Source organism: Megascapheus bottae, chromosome 7, assembly GCF_031878675.1.
Source record: "Megascapheus bottae isolate mThoBot1 chromosome 7, mThoBot2.hap1, whole genome shotgun sequence".
NCBI lineage: Eukaryota > Metazoa > Chordata > Mammalia > Rodentia > Geomyidae > Megascapheus > Megascapheus bottae.
Window position 1 is genome coordinate 63,865,276 of NC_143515.1, and position 19,866 is coordinate 63,885,141.

The following is a 19,866-nucleotide window of genomic DNA, read 5'->3' on the forward strand; positions in this document are numbered from 1 at the left end:
TTGAACTCAGGGCCTGGGCACTGTCCTTGGGCTTTCTCCAGGCTATCACTCTACCACTTGAACCACAGCACGACTTCCAGCTTTTTTTCTGTGTATGTGGTATGGAGGAATTGAACGCAGGGCTTCATGCATGCTAGGTGAGCACTCTACCACTAGGCTACACTCCCAGCCCCTCATTTGTCATTGTATCACTCTCAAGCACAGAAAGCAAGAGCCACTCAAAGGCATGGAGTATGGGTTCAGAGATTTTTAAAAAATGATCACTAAATAGGATCAGTGGGAAATAATTAGCAGTATTGCACCAATGCAAGACAAAATATACTTTATTTTGACAGCAAATGCACATAGTGCTGTAGGTAAGGCATGCTTCTAGGTATAAGTATCTGCATTTCACCAAAGGCCAGTATGGGAATCGATGGAAATGAATGTTGTTTCTCAAGGCTTCAAGATTTCATTCATATTGCAGAACAGAGACAATCTATGTCCATTTACTTCAAATGCATTATTATACTATACCTACTTCAGCCTCTAACCAGAGCTCAAAGCTTAACTGTACTCAGAAGTCACTAATATCAATGCCAGAAAGCTTTCACTAATTCAACAGAAGCAAATTTCCTTTCTAGCCATCTTGAAAACTGACATCATGCAAACATTCATGCACTCACTTGACAATTAGCCATTTTTGCTGTCAGATGTTCCAAAAGCAAATAGTAGGATACCTAGTATATTTTAGCAGTTTTGGAAAAGGAAATTCTTACACATTAATACTTTATAATGTTATAAATTTGGGGCTAATACCCTGAGCCAAACTTGACCCTTCTCACCTGAGTCCCAAGTATAGTTCAAAGTTAATTAACTGAACTTTTAAGGGAAGACGTGGGGGGGGGGGGTAAGGCTATTATGAGATCTAGACCTTTCGATAAAAAGTAATAGGCTCTAGAGACCTCAATGTCAATGCAAAACTGAGGGGTTGAAGTGCTGTGTAAAGCAGTATTTTATGTAAGTGGCTTCATTTCCCCCTTCTTTTACAACAGATGCAGATTAAATGTTTTCTGCATGGATGCACACAGATGTTCTGTCTAGTTGTTTTCTAATGTAATACTGTGGGGATCTAAACAGTATACTTTCATTTACACAAATATCCTCTACAGTCATTTTAGTGTAAGATATGAAGAAGCATATAACTGCTATGAAAGCTACTTATCAAATACTCTGATCTTCTATAAGGTGTTTTTAAAAGCAACACAGGACCAAAAATATCCAACTATAACTTTATTTATATTACTATGCTTAAGTTACATGGAAAAAGACAACCAAGCAGTTTTGCCCCATTTCAGAAAAAATTTCCAATCAACACCAATTTTGTGGTGATAAGCAACTGGGAATGGTGACATCTTTGGGTCAAGACTGACAAGAAAAAAATGGGCTCTGGTGCTACGGTTCATCTCCAACAAGAATATGGCACACTGGCCAGCACAAGCCATGCTAACACTGAGCCTTTAGCGCTGGGCACAGATTCGGATCTCTTCTCTGAAGCTAGCAAATCAAGTGAAACAACTGAGTTAAAAAAAAAAAAGTTTTAAAATGAAGCCCAAATAAATTTTAAAACCATGCTCCTGACATATTCTCCATCAAAGTTTACATAAAACACACTTTTTCCACTCTAATAGCCCCAATTTTTTTCCTCACATAGCCTACCATGTAGCTGCAGACTCTTCTGCCCCAAGATGTAAACACAGGGAAAAAAATTAACGGCATGTGCATAATATTCTCTACACACTGCTGTTGGATGGAAAATACAAAATTAAAAAAAGAGAGAAAGAAAGGTTCCATCGTAAGATTCTCACAACCTCTTGTTCCGCAGTTCATGAATCCGACTCTGATGCTAAGGTGACAGTGTATGTAAGTAGATTTGTTTTCAGTGAAGGAAACCTGGGAAAAGATGGGTATCTCTTTTTCTTCAAGAGTTATCCGATGGTACATGCTCCTCAAAGCCCTCACTCTCTCGAACTAGAGCTCGTTCCAGGATCACACGGCCTTCCTTATAACGCTGGCTGTCTTCAGTGGCAAACTCATAGATCCATCCCAGTTTGCTATTGCAGTTTTTGCAGCTCACATCTCGAACCATGTGGCGGCCAGTGAGCATGACTCGATCTTGAACTTCACTGTACTGCAGATTAACTACCTAAAAACACACAGAAAAGAGAACTGCAAAGGCATGTTTGGTACTTGTCAAGTAAGTATACAGTATTATGGTTGGTGCAGTAACATCAACTTCAGAACAGCAAACAAATGTTACTTCAGTCAAAGCTACTTTTCTCAAGAGTTTGTTTGTACACACTGCCAAGGCAGATAAACTTAGGCAAGCGCACCATATTGTACTAGCCACTTTACACTATTTACATATGCTAAATATGTATAAATAGTGTAAAGCATTTACAGAATTTATATATACATTTACATCGTATTTTGTATTGTAGTGAAGCGAATCCTGGAATTGGGAGTCATGAAATGCAGGTTTCAGTCCAATTGCTATTGTATGGTAGTCAATGATCATTATTGCAAATAAATCATTGTAAGAGAACACATTACACCATCCATGTTCTAGGAAATGTTTGTCAACTTTGTTTCTGAGAACATGCTTTATATAAAAACCAGACTGAGCCATGTGCTGGTTGTTCAAGCCTGTAATCCTAGCTACTCAGGAGGCTGAGATCTGAGGATTGAGGTTCACAGTCTGCTGGAGAATGAAAAGTTGGTGAGACTATCTTCCATCAACCATCAAAAGATGGGAAGTGGTGCTGTGCTCTAAGTGGCAGAGTACTAGCTATGAGCTAAAGAGCCTAGGGGCTGGGAGCGTAGCCTAGTGATACAGTGCTTGCCTAGCATGCACGAAGCCCTTGGTTGATTCCTTGGTACCACATACACAGCAAAAGCCAGAAGAGGTGCTGTAGCTCAAGTGGCAGAGCACTGGCTTTGAGCAAAAATTGTCCAAAGACAGTGTCCAGGCCCTGAGTTCAAGCCCCAGGACTCACATTAAAAAAAAAAAAAATCAAGGAAATAAGCTGATGAGCCTAGGGACAGTGCCCAGGCACAGAGATCAAACCGTACAACTAACCAAAAAAAAAAAAAAATCAAGATTGGATAGACTTAGCCTAATGCACTTTTCAGTAAGTTTAAGAATGATGAATACTATGGATAGGTCTAAGACAGTCTGTAATCAATTTCCAATGATTCCAAACAACCAACAATCCTCTGCACTTTACTTTTCTGTAAATCATATGGCAAATATTTTTAGCTTTGGAGGCTTTATGGCCTTTATTACAACCATTATTATTTTTTTGTGTGTGTGTGGGTCAAGGGGCTTGAACTTGGCCTGGGCATTGTCCCAGAGCTATTCAGCCAAAGGCTACCACCCTACCTTTGAGCCAAGCCCCACTTCCCCGTTTTTTCTAGAGGTTAATTGGAGATAAGAGTCTCAGGCCCTTCTGTGTTTGGGCTAGCTTTGAAAACTTGATCCTCAAATTTCAGCCTCCGGAGTAACTAGGATTAAACTTTACTTACAGGCCTAGTGGTAGAGTACTTTGCTAACACGCTGGAAGACCAGGTTCAATTCCTAGGTACCACATACACAGAAAAAGACGGAAGTGGTGCTGTGGCTGAAGGGCTCAAGTGTTAGCCTTGAGAAAGCCCAAGGACAGGCCCAGGCCCTGAGTTCAAGCCCCAGGACTGGCAAAAAAAAAAAAAAGCAATTTTATTTATAGAATTAAGATGGCTAGCCTGCTATAGTATATTCTTCCCTGCCCTGTACTTAAGCTCAAGGGAAACACATCATAATTTTTCTTATAAGGAATTCTTTTGAAGTTACATTCCAAACTAGGAATGGCTACACATATGCTTATAATCTCAGCTACTCTAGAGGCAGAGACAGCATAAGTTTAAGGTCAATCCATGCAAAGGTAACAGCAATTCTCTCTTAAAAAAAAAAATCCTGGGCCGGGAGTTTGGCCTAGTGGTAGAGTGCTTGCCTAGCAAGCACGAAGACCGGGGTTCAATTCCTCAGTACCCCACATACATAGCAAAAAGCTGGAAGTGGTGCTGAGGCTCAAGTGGTAGAGTGCTAGCCTTGAGAAAGTCCAAGGACAGGGTTCATGCCCTGAGCTCAAGCCCAGGACTGGTAAAAAAAAAAAAAAAAAAAAAAAATCCTGCCAGGTGTGGTGGCTTACATCTGTAATCCTAGCTATGCAGGAGGCTGAGATATAAGGTTTGCTGTTCAAAGCCAACCCAGGCACTAAAGAATGATTCTTATCTATAATTAATCACTAGAAAATGGGAAGTGAGGCAGTGGCTCAAGGAGTAGGACAGGAGCTTTGAGCTGAATTGCTCAAAGAAAGCACCCAGGCCCAGAGTTCAAGCCCCATGACTCAAAAAAAACCCAAAATAAAACAAAACAAAAAACCAGAAAAGAAAAAAAGAAAACAAAAATCCCAAAAGTGTAACTCAAGTGGTAGAATGCTATGCTTAGCCAATATACACAAGTGCCTGGGTCCAGTCCCTACTATGGCAAATATATGTCACTGTAGTAATGCTTCATGAGGTCTCATAACAGGTAAGCCAATGAGCAATCAATTCCACCGATTTAAGCTCATCCTGACTCTTCTTAGCATCTGCAGCTCTAGGGAGAGTACTCTGATGTTGCTATAAAATACAACCACTGGTTTGGGAATAAAACTTTTCCACCAACCTTGTTAAAAAGAAATGCTCTCCCAGTGGCACCTGTAAACCGAGTGGAGATGAGTTCTGAGCGGTTGGTGAGGATCGTATCACAGTTTGCACAGGAAAACAGACGAGTGCCACCAATATGATCAAGGAAAATCCTGCCCATTTTGATAGCTGAGGTTCTAAACACCTAGGAGCAAAGAGAAAATGAAATGTATTATGATCATAAAACAGCCAGCTAGCTTCCAGGTGGGCAATGTCACAGAGCACCACTTATACATGTGTCATCTTTGCTTCTCAGTATTTGCTATGTAAACCAGGTGACCCTGAAAAAAAAAAAAAGGTTCTAAAGTTTGTGCATTGAATAGAGACAGACAGACAGAGCCTAACCTAAGACACTTTTAGAAACAGAAAACTAAAAAAGGTTATCACTGGAAAAAAATGTGGAGAAAGCTGGGCACGGTGGTTCACACCTGTAATCCTAGCTACTCAGGAGGCTGAGATCTGAGGATCAAGGTTCAAAGCCAACCCAGGCACAAAAGGACCTGAGACTCTTATGTCCAATTAACCTCTAGAAAACAGGAAGTGGGGGGCCAGGAGTTTGGCCTAGTGGTAGAATACTTGCCTAGCATGCATGAAGACCCGGGATTCGATTCTTTAGTACCCTATACATAGAAAAAAGCCAGAAGTGGTGCTGAGGCTCAAGTGGTAGAGCTCTGGCCTTGAGAAAGTCAAAGGACAGTGCTTAGGCCCTGAGCTCAAGCCCAGGACTGGAAAAAAAAAAGGGGGGGGTGGGGTGGGGAGTGGGGCTTGGCTCAAGGGTAGGATGGTAGCTTTGGACTCACTTCACTCTCAGGATCACAGTTCAAAGCCAGCTGAGGCATGAAGTGAGACTCTTATCTCCAAATAACCACCAGAAAAACTAAATTGGCACTGTGCTCAAGTGGTACAATGCTAGTCTTGAACTGAAGAGCTTAGGGATCGTAACAAGGCCCCCGACAGTCATCAAAAAACAATCAAAAAAACTTATCTTTAAACTTTATGGATTAAATAAATCATGGAAGTGCTCAAACACTCAAACTTTTTTTTTTTGTCATTCCACAGAGGTTTTCTGGTGGTTAATTGGAGATAGGCATCTCACAGGAGTGCCCGAGCTGGCTATGAACCACAATCCTCAGATCCTAGCCTCCTGAGTAGCTAGGATTGCAGGGGTGAGCCATGGTGCCAGGCCTAAGTAATCTTATAAATGTTTACAATGGCATGCAGAGAAAATATAGCTGCTTCTTGAGGTGGGGTTGGGGAGAAACTCCATACTCCACTGTCCATATTCCACTGTCATAAATTTGAAAAGAAAATTCCACAGGTTGGGGCATTGCTAAAATAGTAGAGTGCCTGCCTAGCAAGTGTGAAACCCTTCATTCAAATTCAGTACCACCAACACACATACACACACACAGCTACATTCTTCTACAGACTTCCTCTGTAATTAAGCAGTCCATATATGATCACAAATACACTAATAAACATCATTATTACTCCCTTTAAACATTAAGACATAAAGTTTAATAAGAATACAAAAATAAATGAGTACAATTACCATGTGCAGCTCTGCAAAGGAAAACTAATATATTATCAAGAGTCACAATAAGCAAACCCTGGACTAAAAATACTTAAAATATTTAACTTTATAATTACATTTCTGTACATAAAAAAAGTAATCCTTATTGTCTATCACCTTTAAAACTCTAGCATTATTTTTTCCAGATGCTTACTAAACAACATAATAGTTTCTATACATGTTAGACTGTATAGCAAGTGGTAGGTTTATCACTTTCCTAGCACACAGTTTTCTCCTAGGGAAATAGTAACTGACTAGAGATGAGCAGTAACTATCCCCTGTCTCTCCTAGACCATTTCATTTGCTCATTCTCCTGTTTTATACAATTACCTCACCTTTCATTTATGAGACTCATGTAACAGCAATAAAACATTCAACTTGTGAATGACTGGCTTTGGACTTGTTTGTTCATACTGATAATTACCAGGAAGGACTCCACAGCAAGGTATTTACAGTCTTGGTAGCAAAGATATTCAGCTCCCTTAGATGTGTCACTTGAGGGTTCAGTCTCTAGCCAGCTAGAGCTTCTAGGTCTCATTTCAAAACTACTTTTCCTTCAAAATTGTTACATTTTCATATTGCAATTTATTTCAATCTTCATGCAGTGCTAACTAGATGTTTCTATATTGAGCTTAGCAAATAGAATGTTGTGGATAACTTTGTATACTTCAAATGAATGCTCCCTATACCTTGTACAGAAGTCATTCTATCTTTGGCTCAAAATCACACACAATACAGCTGTGACTGACCATTTGGTACTGGGCAAGGAAGATTTAATATGCCTTCTTTTGCTTCAAGTTCTGTCTATTTTGGCTCTTTACCAAACTATTTTTACTGGATCCAATTATATGATTCATTACCCAATACCAAAAATATATCTGGGCAGAACCTTGTGTTACACTATTCTGAGTGCAGTTGCCATTTATAGAGTTCTATCTATGTATTTTTAAACTGTAAAATGGAGGGGGAGTTTGCCAGAAGACATACCAGAATGTTATGAAATCTAGTCTTTATGAAATAGCAAAACTTTGGCAGTGACATTCGGTTCTGGGTTTAAGTGTTAGCTTAGCAAAGTTAGAAACTAAACCTAGTACTGACTTAAAACTATTCAATCTGTCGTTGGTTCAGTGGCTCATGCCTTGTAATCCTAGTTACTCAGGAGGCTGACATCTGAGAACTGTGGTTCAAAGCCAGCCTGGGCACTAAAGTCCATGAGACTCTTATCTCCGACTAACCACCAGAAAACCAGAAGTAACGCTGTGGCTCAAGTGGTAAAGTGCTAGCCCTGAAGTGAAGAGCTCAAGAACAGAGCCCAGGCCCACAGTTCAAGCCCCACGACCAGGGGGAAAAAAACAAAAGCAAAAACTATTCAAACTCTCAAGAAGCTTACCTCACCCGAATGCCACTACTATGTTTGTATTCCTGCAAAACTTAGGTTGAACTTTAATCACCAGTGTCATGGCATTTAATGGGTATTAGGTCATGAGAGCAAAATCCTCACTAGGAGATTAGTGGCCTCATAAGAGGCACCAGAGGTGCTATCTTGCCCCTTTCATATGCAAGGGCACAGCCGGATGAGGCTATCTACAACCTCAAAATACATCCTTACTCATCAGGCACCAAAATCTGCTAGTGCCTGGATCCTGAAATCCACAGCCTCCAAAGCAGGAGAAAACTCCTGAATGGATGAAGCCAGCCACATTATCTGTTGACAAGGAAGTTTACTAAAAAACAAGACTCGCACTTTATCAGGCTTCTTTGGATGATACCGTAAACTCTGCCTCACACCTAATGATTTACTGTCTCTATTCTACAGGACTTAGTACATTACATATTGTTCAGTTGTGACAATTTGTAAGGCAGACATTACCCTGCTATTATTGATGAAATGAAGACTGGGTACTTGCTCAATCTACCATCCCATTTCAAGTGTATTACAGTTCAGCTCATATGAACATTAAAATGAATTTCAACTTTATTCTGAAAACCTCATAAAAAAGAAAAAAAGAAATAGACTGTTGACTTTCCAAAGTGGCCAAACAAGGCTCTAAACTAATCTTGTTTCAGTTCTTATCCTCTGGTGACTGAATTCCTAGGCTGTAGGATTCAGTCTTTTCCTTTGGGCTTATGGTAAGCTCCTCCCCACTCCAGGCCCTTCTGCCAGTGCACCTTAATCTCAGAAGACCACAGTCAATCACACACTCCTAAACTACAGAGAACAAGTGACTGCAAAACTGTTATTATAAAAACAGAAACAACCCTCCAGAGAAATCAGATTTATCCTATCTAGGTATGACTTCATGGTCAGGGTGTATGTTCTATTAAACACAAGCACAAATACCACTACAATTGTGTTGAATTAAGACCTGAGAAATGTACTCAAAGAGACTGCTTCTCTATAAAATTTAATGTGTTTATAACAGGATTAAAAAATAGTTCCGGGCGCAGTGGCTCATGCCTGTAATCCTAGCTACTCAGGAGGCTGAGATCTGAGGATTGCGGTTCAAAGCCAGCCTGTGAGACTCTTCTCTCCAATAAATGACCAGAAAAGTGGTGCTATGGTTCAAAGGGCAGGGTGGTAGCCTTGAGTTGAAGAGCTCAGGGACAGGGTCCAGGCTCAGAGTTCAAGCCCCATGACCCACCAAACAAAAAATAATAATAATGAACAAGAACCAACTTTACTACTGGGTGCAGTGGCTCACAAATATAATCCTAGCTACTTTGGAGGCTGAGATCTGAGGACCTTGTTTCAAATCAACACAGTCACTATAGTCCCTGAAACTCTTATCTCCATTTGACCACTAGAAAACCGGAAGTGGAAGTGGCACTATGGCTCACGGGGTAAGGTAGTAAGTAGCCTCGAGCTGAAGGACAGCACCCATATCCAGAGTTCAAGCCCCATGACTGACAAAACAAAGCAAAAAACAACAAAAACAAAAACAAAGAAACAACTTTACTGGGCTTCTGGTGTGGGGTTGAGTGGAAGAATACTTGCTAGTATTTTTCCAAGAGGTCTGGGTACAGGTTCAGCACCACAAAAAATTAAATGACTGTTTATATTAAGGAATACTTTACATACATAGGTGAAATTAACCCACTGTAAGTGTGCCATTCAATAATTTTTAGCAAATTTACAAAGCTGTAACACCTTCGCCACAAATGAGCTTTAGAACACTTGCATTTCCCACAGACCAATCTGCAGCCAATCCCTTCTCCCACACCCTGCAACCAGCTAGCACTAATCTGTTTTCTGTGATTATTTTTATACCCAAATTATCTCCCACATATGCTAATCACTTTACTTGCCTTATGGAATACTTGTGAAACAAGAGTGAAAACTTTCCTAGGTATCCTTTCTCTTTTGATTCTGAGGAACATTATTGTGTTGGAAACAATGGGTGCTTTGGTATTTATCTTTGCTGTTGAGGGTTTATGGTGGAAATGAATAAACACATCATAAATGCTCAGGTTTACTTAACATGCTCCCTTCCATATCACAAGTATCTCAAGTAAAACCCAGTACTTCGATAATCATAATTTTATGAGACTTCCATCCTAGTTTTGTACAGTCTCCATTCTGAAGTAAGAAAATTACAAAACTAGGGGCCAGGAATATGGCCTACTGGTAGTGTTTGCCTAGCATGCATGAGCTGTGGGTTCAATTCCTCGGTACCACCGAGAAAAAGCTGGAAGTGGTATTGTGGCTCAAGTTGTAGAGTACTAGCCTTGAGAAAGCTCAAGAAGAGTGCACAGGTACCTGAGTTCACGCTCAGGACTGGCAAAAAAAAAAAAAAAGTAATTTTGTTCTACTTATTCTAAAACTACAACTTCAAATTCCTATTTTACCAGGAGTTTCTGGGAACACAATGTATTATTATATTAATTTTTTTGAATTTACAGAATTTAAAGAAAAAGGGTATTTCTCTTTCCATAAATCCTCAATAATGTATTGTATTAAAACTGGACATGAAAGATCATATAAATTCTTAGTTTGCAGATCAGTAAACTAGTTCTCCAAAAAGTCTATTCCTTGTGTATATACACAACTGAAATAATCGTATTTTCCTTTCATTAAAAGCACATACAAGCAAACGAAGGCCCATGGGCCAAATGTAGTTTTTCCCTGTTAAGCTAAAAATTAGTTTTGTACTTTTTAAATAGTTGATAAAAGAAACAAAACAAAGAGTATTTATTTTGTGACACAGAAGCATTACATGAATTTCTAAGGAGTGGTGAACCACAGCCACACACACTGGTTCATCCTCAGCCACTTTTTCTCACTACAATAGCCATTTGACTAGTTGCTAAACAAGTCTGCTACATAAACTTGGGGTCCCAACATTTAAAATGACTGAATTTCTTTTCAAGTACCCTGCTCAAAAAATAATGTTGCAGCTAGCGCAGTGGCTCACTCCTGTAATCCTAGCTACTCAGGAGGCTGAGATCTGAGGATCAGATATCAGATCAAAGTCAGCCTGGGCACTAAAGACCCTGAGACTCTTATCTCTAATCTCTAGAAAAGGGGAAGTGGAGCTGTGACTCAAGGGGTAGGGCGCAGTAGCCTTGAGCTGAAGTGCTCAGGGACAGTACGCAGGCCCAGAGTTCAAGCCCTATTACATACATACACACACACACACACACACACACACACAATGTTACAGTAAGCATTTTAGTTAGAAATCCATTTTTAGCCTCAGAAAAAAACCAAATTTTTAAACAATTAGGTTTAAGAATCAATGAAGCATTTGGTAAGATCAGTTAAAGTTCCCTGCTCCCAGTTTAAAATGGATTTTCTAGGTAAAATTCTCAACTTTCTATAACCAGTTCAGGATGTTACAGTATGCTGAAGATGAATTATATAGACTATAATGATATATATATATTTATGTACCTAGCTAGTTATAACATATATGCTATGTACATTTATATATACACATATACATATATAAGGGATGAAAATTAAATGGACATACTAGATTCTGAGAACAGTGACTCACACATAGTAAAAGCTAAACAAAGTACAGTGAAACTAAGACTATCTTTTTCTATATATCCTAGTCTAACTCCTCCATCACAGATAAGGAAGCAGGGTTCAGAAAATGAAAAACAATGAACTGCTTTTATCTCCATTTTCTTACAGAAATTAAGAAATGAAGGGACAGAAGTCATGAACAGAGGAAAATGTGAGCCCTTCTGAAGCATCTCAAATTCTTGGTGTCACCGTTCTAGGTCTTAAAATAAGTGCTGTCTCTCCCTAATTAAAAATTCAGTTTAGTCTCAACCTTAGCAAGTGTAATTACCCAAAGGAGGCACCACTTCTCAACTCTAAAAATACCAGAGAACAATATGTATCTATTTGCATCTCACAGGAATTTCAAAGAGAAACTATCCAGTTCTGAAAGGCCTTTCCTCAGTGAAGAAATTATCCACAGAATACATACTTCAAGGATCTCCATCACAGTATAGACCACAGGGGGTTTCCGTTGTACCAAAAAGGGGCACAGGGTTACCAAGACTCTGAAGCAGGAATATGACAGTGGAGTCTACATGGAGGATAAAGACATCTGCCCCTTTCCCTGAGATGGCTTGGTTTAAATCAAAACAGAGTCATGGGAAGTCATGAGTTCCATGTTCAGACTATTCTCTTCAAAATACAGGAAAAAACAAAACCCAAGGAATTGCCAGTGCTGGGTTAAGTACAATAATGATCATCATAAACACTTAATGATTCTATAATTTTTATCAAGCATTTTATAGATTTGTAGCTATTCTATACTGATCTAAAGTTACTCAGGGAAATAAGTTCTATTCATAAAACCACTTTTCAAGTTTTCAGAGAAATATTTACTGCCAAGGTTAAAGTGACAGGAATGTCATATATGCCTTTGCATTTTCCCTTCTAGAACATCTTATCTTATGTCTTGTTAAATTGTTTGCAAGTATACTACTTTTCTATAATTCTGCTTAATCATCACTGAAATATAAGATCAGTCATATAATTCAGCCAGTTATGAGTCAGCAAACAATCGGAGTTGGTAATCTCTCCCAAAAGCCTGTTAACATGACAAATTCATGATCTCCTGTTTGTTCTGATGCAATGCTGAAAGTTTTGTGCTAGATGATCTGAAGTACAATTTAACAGTCTGATTTCCTGATTCAAGTGTTCAGTAAATTTCTGTCTAGCTAAGATTTGGGTCCTATATTATATACTCACTACCACACAGGATTACCAGGGAAATTAACATTTGATATAAATAGTTATTGTGACACTATAAAGCCTTAAAAGAATATTCTGGGCACAAATATACTAAATATACAATAATATAGGCACAGTGCCACTTATGGCTTTTTCTGTGTATGTGGTATGGAAGAATGAACCCAGGGCTTCATACGTGTGAGGCACGTATGTGTCTACCACTAGGCCACAGTCCCAGCCCAGATAACATTATTTTAAAAGTATTTCACCAATCTTGTTTAGAAAAGCTATTAAAATTCAAATTAGGTTTCTTGTATAAATAATTAAACAAATTTCACCACCTTTTATAGAGATAATAAGGTTGCTCAATATAAACTGTAGTGGGCAGTAGACCAGATGAAGGTTAACCAAAATAGGTATTAGTTCTTTCCAAAGAGTGTATATAGCGTACTTGATGTTCCAGAACACATCCAGAAAGTATGCCAAATTCCACAACTTTCTTGCTAGATGGAAATGTTCTGGGCCTGCTTTTTTAAAGCCCTTATTTGCCTAAATGCCACCAAAGTCTCTTCTTTTTCTTTTTATGAGGTGCTGAGAAATCAAACACAGGTCTTCATGTATGCCAGGGAAGCACTCTAGCACTAGGCCACATTCCCAGCCCCAGACTCTTCATTTTCTAAGCCTAAGCAGTTACCAAGTCATTTCAGAATGCTTCCTACTTCCTTTTCCTGGTCCCATCTTTGAATTCTTGTAACTCTTATTTCATAATTTATATCTATTACATATTATATGGGTTTCATTGTTTTGTTTGGGGAAGGGGGTTGTTTTGACAGCCAATAGTGAGGCTTGATCTCAGGGCCTCTGTCTTCACTCAACTTCTTCAATCAAGACTGATGATGGGTTTGGGTTGGTTAATTGAGAAGACACCCTGCAAAGCTGGTCTACCCAGGCTAGCTTTGAATCTAATACTCAGATCTCAGCCTCTGGAGTAGGATTACTGGCCTGAATCACCAGGACTGGGGTTCATAACTAATAATAAACCGTGTTGTTACAGTTTTGAAACTTTTTCTAATTTCCTTTTAACTTGACCCAGAATAAGTATGTGAAAAACTTTTAGGAAAAGAATCCACCACAGCCTTTCACATCTGGCACGAATTATGTACCCTTGAAACAGTGCGCGCTTTCCCCTTCTGCTTTACTGGGCTGTAGCCGAGATCCTGTGTATGTGTCTGTACAGGTTAGCTAGCACTTATTCTATTACCCCCCCCACCCTCTCCCAGCTACTTCACCAGCAAGCCTACAAATTTTCCAAAAACACAAGGTTAGCCCGAGGTTACTTCAGATTTTTCCGTCTGTCAAGGAGACCTGGAATAAAAAAAAATCCTCAGATTACCAGTAGGGCTCAGTAAACAGAAAAAGTTTAAAAATGAATGAGCCGTATACCTTCCCCGACTCTGCCCTGCAAGGGAGATTAGTCGGTGCCAGGGACTACACCGATCTGTGTAGCATTTCAGTTTCCCACTCCCGCTGACACGGAATACAGGCCGGTCCCATCCACCTGCACTCGAGGATGAGAAGGGGTGGGGTGGGGGTGCAGGGCACGCCTACCTCCCCTCCAGCGAGCGCGGCCGGAGGCGGGACGCCGGCCCGGGGAGGGCTCCCCCCGCCCCCACCCGCGGAGGGCCCAGCTGATCACGGCCACGTGAGGCCCCGCCGGCCAATCACCAGGCTCCGGGCGGCGAGCGCGGCGGTGGCAGGGCCTCCTCCGGCACAACAAACAGGGGCAAAACAGCTGGGCGGGCGCTGCGGCCCGCCGCGGGGGCAAGGTTGCCCGTCAGTCTCCCCAGGCCCGAGGTACAGAAGGGCAGGGGGGGTAAACGCGGTGAATGTTTACCCTGTGGGGCAGAGGCAGGCACCGATCCCGCCGGGCACGAGCTCAGGCCCCCGGAGGGAGCGGGAGGCGCCTGCCAAGCCGCGGAGCCTTCCTTTCCCACTCCCCACCCCACCTCGCCCCCCGCCCCGGGACCACTCGGCGCGAGCTCGGACTCCACGTCGGGCTCCGGAGCGCAGGCCCGCAGGCCAGCCCCGAGCGCGCCCCCGACGCAGCGGCGGGCACGGCGGCCGTGGGGGCGGGGCGGCCCGGGAGGTGGGGGGGGGGGGGACGGGTGGACGCCGGGCAAACTGTCCGCCGACGGGCGCTCGGCGTAGGGCCTCCCCGGGACGCGGGCGCGCGGAAGGGTCGCGGCTGTTGTGGTGGCGCTGGTCGCCCCGTTGCGCGGCGGGGGCGGGCCGACGGCGGCCGCAACGCCGGAGCCTCACAAAGAGGAGCGGCCCAGCCCACCGGGCCGCGGCCCCGCACCGCGGGCCTCTCCGACCAGCCCGGGGCGGGGGAGGGGGGCGGCTGCGCCGGGACCCCGGGAGGTTCCCAGCGAGGAAGAGGTACTTCCTGCCCGGGCCCCCGCCCCGGGCCGCTCCCCGAAGGCTTGGAAGCCACCCGACGCGAATAGTTCCTCGGTCCCCACCGTCCCCAAGCCCAGCCCCCGTCGCCGCACTCACCCGAAGCGGCGGTGAGAGCGGCGCTGCCAGCGACTCCTCGCCTCCTCAGCTGGGTCGAAGCCCCCTCGGCCTCCCGAAGCTCTAGGTTTACTCAGGCCCCAGCCTTGGCCCCGCCTCTCCGTGGTCCGGCCTCAGCGCCAATCACCCGGAGAAGCTCCGCCCCCCCGCCAGTCGGCTCTCCCGGTTGGTCCGGAACAGACTTCATTTCTAGGCCCCGCCCCTCTCTCTGGCACCCTGCCCTTTCTTCTGGGCCCCGCCCCTTCCCTGACTCACCCTCCCCCCGCACTCCCGCTTCCTTGGGCTGGGCGGCCCACCCCTCGCCCAAGCCGCAGAACTGGGGCTGGCTAGTAGCCGCTCGCCCCGCCCCCGGCCTGACACCTCGGACTCGTACAGCCAATCAGAGAAGATAACTCTGCCCCCTCTTCCGAATCGACCAATGCGGTGAGCCTGAGGATCCACCCCCCCCCTCCCAGCTGAGCGCACACAACACAGCGTCCACGTGAGTCAGCTACTTAAAGGAAAAGGCTCAGTCTTCTTCAGGGTAGCTGGCCGTCATCAGCGTAGTCAGGTGGCTGCAGAGGCCTAGCCTCCTGATGCCCTGTGAGGCCCGAGATGACAAAGAAAATCAACAGGCTGTTCCCTAGGTGAATCCAGATACCTGGATTCAAATGCACCCTAGGTGAAGAGGAACATTGTCATTATTCATTCCTTTGAAGCCAATGCCTATGTTTATTCTTTATACTTACCTTCTATTCACAAACCTCACTAAGTCCTCTGAAACGTCTGTGCCCCCCGAGTTTACTTTAAGAGAGACAGAGAGACAGACAGACTCCAGAGCACCAGTGGGTGGCTGGCCTGAAATCCTAGCTACTCAGCTGAGACCTCAGGATTATGGTTCAAAACCAGACCAGGCAGGAAAGTCCTTGAGACTCTTATCACCAGTTAACTGCCAAAAAGCTAGAAGTGGAGCTGTGGCTCATGTGGTAGAGACCAAGTTTTGAGCAGAAGTAAAAAGCTAAAGGAAAGCCGCTGAGTTCAAGCCACTCTTCTTCCTCTCACCCCCAACATTCTCCTTTCTGTTGCCTCCTAACTCTGATTTGTTTGTTAAAAAGGTAGGTGTTTCCTCAGTCCTGCATCATGTTGAAGGTGGACAGGCTTCCCACCTATTTCATTGAATTTCCCAGGTTATCTCTGTTCGCTCACTTTAAGAACAACATAAAAATGTGTCTACTTGTCTATTCCTTTTCTAAATGTGTATAGGCTAGGAATTGAGGTTAATATGCAAGATGTTTAACATTCTTGGGATAGAAGTTCACAAGCAAATTCCAAGCACTAGACTCTTGGTCAACCCCAAGTCCACAAGACTTTTCATTCAATTTAGATTAAATTAACCTGAACCTCAAAGTAAATTTCCTAAGAGATTAAGCAATTTTAAACCATGAGCCAGGAGCAGCAAAGTCCCTGAGACTGTATTTCCAATATACTCAGAAAAAGCTTGAAGTGGTGCTGTGGGCTCATTGTATAGAACTATTCCAGTATTTGCATACGTTTGCAGCTTTGAGAGAAAGTGATCTCGGGAATGTGGCCCAGCCCCAGAGAAGGTTGCTTGTGTGAAGGCCATTTATGTAAATTCTCAAGCTTGCCTTTGGGGAGGAAGCCTTCTTTGTATTGTTAATGACCTTCAGCTCTTTCTCTGAATGAGTGTTGTGTTTAGTATCCTCCAGCCTGGAGACTTGTTCTTCACTTACAGTACCCACTGATAGAAAGTTACTTGGTAGATATATTTATTTTGGGTTGGTAGTAGAGCTTGATCTCAGGGCCTGGACACTGTCACTGAATGCTTTTGCTTAAGGCAAGCAAGCACAACTCTACTTCTGGTTTTCTAGTGATTAGAGACTTTCCTGCCCAGGCTGGCTTTGAACCGTAATCCTTAGATCTCAGCCTCCTAAGTGGCTAGGGTTACAGGTGTGAGCCACCAGTACCCGACCTCTAATATTTTTGTGCTGGTATGAGGGCTTGAACTCAGGCACTTTACCATTTGAGCCTCAGCTCTGCTTTCAGCTTTATGGTGGTCAATTGAAGATAGAGGTTTCACAAACTTTTCTTCCCAGACTGACTTTGAGCCAAGACCTTCAGATCTAATCCTTCTGTGCAGCTAGCAGGTAAGATCCACTGGCATTTGGCTTATAAACTCTTAATTTTGAAAATTACTAAGTAAGTACTGTTGTCACTCCTGTTTTATAGATAAGTTAACTGAAGCACAGGGAGTAGCTCATTCAAGGTCATCCAGTTAGACACATTGAATGCGATGCTTGTAAACTTGGAAGAAGATGAAGCCAATCATCTTGTAAAGGTTAATCTAGGTGATGGCTGTGTAGTTAGAAGCCCTAGTATGCTGCCCTAGTAAGAAATGTTTCTCTGGGGGGGGGGGGAAATGGGTACCAAGACATGTGAAAGGGTATCAATGTATGTGAATTAATGCACCTTCTATCTGGCAAATATCATGTAACCCTTTTATTAATTACAATAAAAAAAATAAAAAATAAAAAAAAGAAATGTTTCTCTTCTCTAGTTTTCCCTCTTTGAACTAAAATATTTGCTAAAACACTAGACAAAAAAAAGGAGAGTCTTAAGCATTAGGAAAGGAAGACAATTTGGAATGGAACTGAAGGGACAGGTTTACTATTAACAATAATGCTTCATGAGTGGGCTGAGGGCAGAACTTTCAAAGTTACTTTTAAGGACTGGTTAGATGGTTTCCCGTAGCTAATAGTATGTATTTGGAAATGTTGATTAGAGGCAAAAAATAATGCATCTGAACTGTTGATGATATACTCATGAGAAATAAAAAATAGCCCATTAAAGGCAATATAGGGATTGTGAATTGGGCCTAGTGGCAGAGTGCTTGCCTAGCATACACGAAGACCCAGGTTCGATTCCTCAGTAACACATACATAGAAAAACAAAACAAAACAGAAGTGGTGCCACAGCTCAAGTGGTAGAAAAAAACCCAAGGATAGTGCTCAGGCCCTGAGCCCAAGCCCAGGACTGGCAAAAATAAAAGCAACAAAACAAAACAAAACGGCAATATAGCTCAGGTGGTCAGCTACCTCAGTCACGGAGGCAGAAGCAGTAGACGCTCCAGTCTGAGGCCACATTGGGCTCCATAACAAAACCATGTCTGAAAATAAAACATGATAAAGAGGCAAAGTAACAAATACAGAAGAGAGCTACAGAAACAAACAAAAACCTCAAGAGGTTGGTATGAAAAAGAACCGATGTGTTTCCCCCTGCTTTCCTCTGCCCCCACCTTTGAATTCAGGGCCTTGACCATGAGCTATTTGCTTTGTGGTTATTTCTCAGATAGAGTCCTGAGTTTATGCCCAGGCCATCGGGACCTCAGTGTTCCTGTTTATGATTACTTTGTAGGATGATGAAAGGCATATGGCTACCACATCCAACTTTTTTTCTTTTTTGGCTGTTCTGGAATTAGATCCAGCTTTTTATTGTCTAAACTAGATCTCATGAACTTTTTATCCACACTGGCTTAAAATTGCATCTTCCTACTCTTCACCTCTGTGTACCTGGGATTATAGACATGAGCCACCATGCACCATGTTTGACGTTTGATTAGAATTCTACTTATAAAGCAATTTGGCATATGTTGATGTTTTATTGAAACTAAGATTTTTCCCACCAAAACCAAGATAGGCTTCTCCGTGTATTAAAGTGTTTTACTATGTGTTTCAATAAAATTTCATGTAGCCCAGTCTTCCTCTAAATTGTTAATATATCATCTTAGGGCTACATTTAGGTATTATTCTCTGTTGGGAGGGTTGCTGAATTGTAGCAGTCTCTGAAAATGTGTATGATGAAATCTAAACTCAGTACCTCAGAATGAGACTGCGGGCTAAGCACCAGTGGCTCACACCTACAATCCTAGCTATTCAAGAGGCTGAGATCTCAGAATGTGCATCCCAAGATAGCCAGAGAAGACAAATTTAAGAGATTCTCATCTCTAATTAATTTGCCAAGTTTCTTGAAGAAGAAATAAAGAAGGAGCATGCAGTTCCATCAAATATTATTTTAGCAAAAAAGCTGACATTGAAAGTGTGGCTCCAAAGGTGATTGGGAGGGGGTAGGGAGAAGGAAAGTGGGAAAAAACATAGGAAGGAGTATCAGTGTTCAAGAAGTAATGTACCCACTGCCTGACTAATGTAACTGTAACCCCTCTGTACATTACCCCAACAATAAAATACAATTAAAAAAAAAAAGTGTGGCTCAATGGTAAAGCAAAAAAACATAGCTAAGTGAGAGCAAAAGGCCCTGAGTTCAAACTCCATCAAAATATAGGGGTGAGGGGGCCCGGGCCCAGAACTGCTCCCCCAAATAATATATATATGGATGAGGGCTTGGGGCTGGGAGGGGACGGGTGAGGGGAGAGATTAGACACATTTGGGCCGGGAGTTTGGCTTAGTGGTAGAGTACTTGCCTAGCATGCACAAAGACCCAGGTTCAATTCCTCGCTACCACATACATAGAAAAAGCCAAAAGTGGTGTTGTGGCTCAAGTGGTAGGGTTCTAGCATTGAGAAAACCCAAGGACAGTTCAGACCCTGAGCTCAAGCCCAGGACTGGTCTAAAAAAAATAAAAAAAATTAGACATTTGGAAAGTAGTTAAGTGAAAGCGAAGCTATAAAAACAAGCCCTCATGCAATCTGACTGATGTATTTATAAGAGATTAGGACACAGCTTCCAGGACTGCCTGCACATACAGA

The 19,866-nt window shown here is 42.5% G+C and overlaps 1 protein-coding gene across 3 annotated transcripts; it reads right to left on the reverse strand.

Moving 5' to 3' along the window:
* Positions 1 to 1,259: 1,259 nt before the first annotated feature.
* Positions 1,260 to 15,216, reverse strand: Ypel5 (yippee like 5). Of its 3 annotated transcripts, XM_090337219.1 has the most exons (4): positions 15,090 to 15,216; positions 13,871 to 13,898; positions 4,745 to 4,909; positions 1,260 to 2,185 (listed from the first exon to the last, which is right to left on the reverse strand). In XM_090337219.1, exons 3-4 carry the CDS (start codon positions 4,883 to 4,885, stop codon positions 1,961 to 1,963), a joined length of 366 nt encoding a protein of 121 aa, XP_090193345.1. In that variant the 5' UTR covers positions 4,886 to 4,909; positions 13,871 to 13,898; positions 15,090 to 15,216; the 3' UTR covers positions 1,260 to 1,960. The 3 variants fall into 3 exon arrangements, with proteins under 3 accessions (XP_090193345.1, XP_090193344.1, XP_090193346.1); XM_090337218.1 differs by lacking the exon at positions 13,871 to 13,898 and having other exon boundaries at positions 15,090 to 15,215; XM_090337220.1 differs by lacking the exon at positions 15,090 to 15,216 and having other exon boundaries at positions 13,835 to 13,898.
* Between the last annotated feature and the right edge of the window lie 4,650 nt (positions 15,217 to 19,866).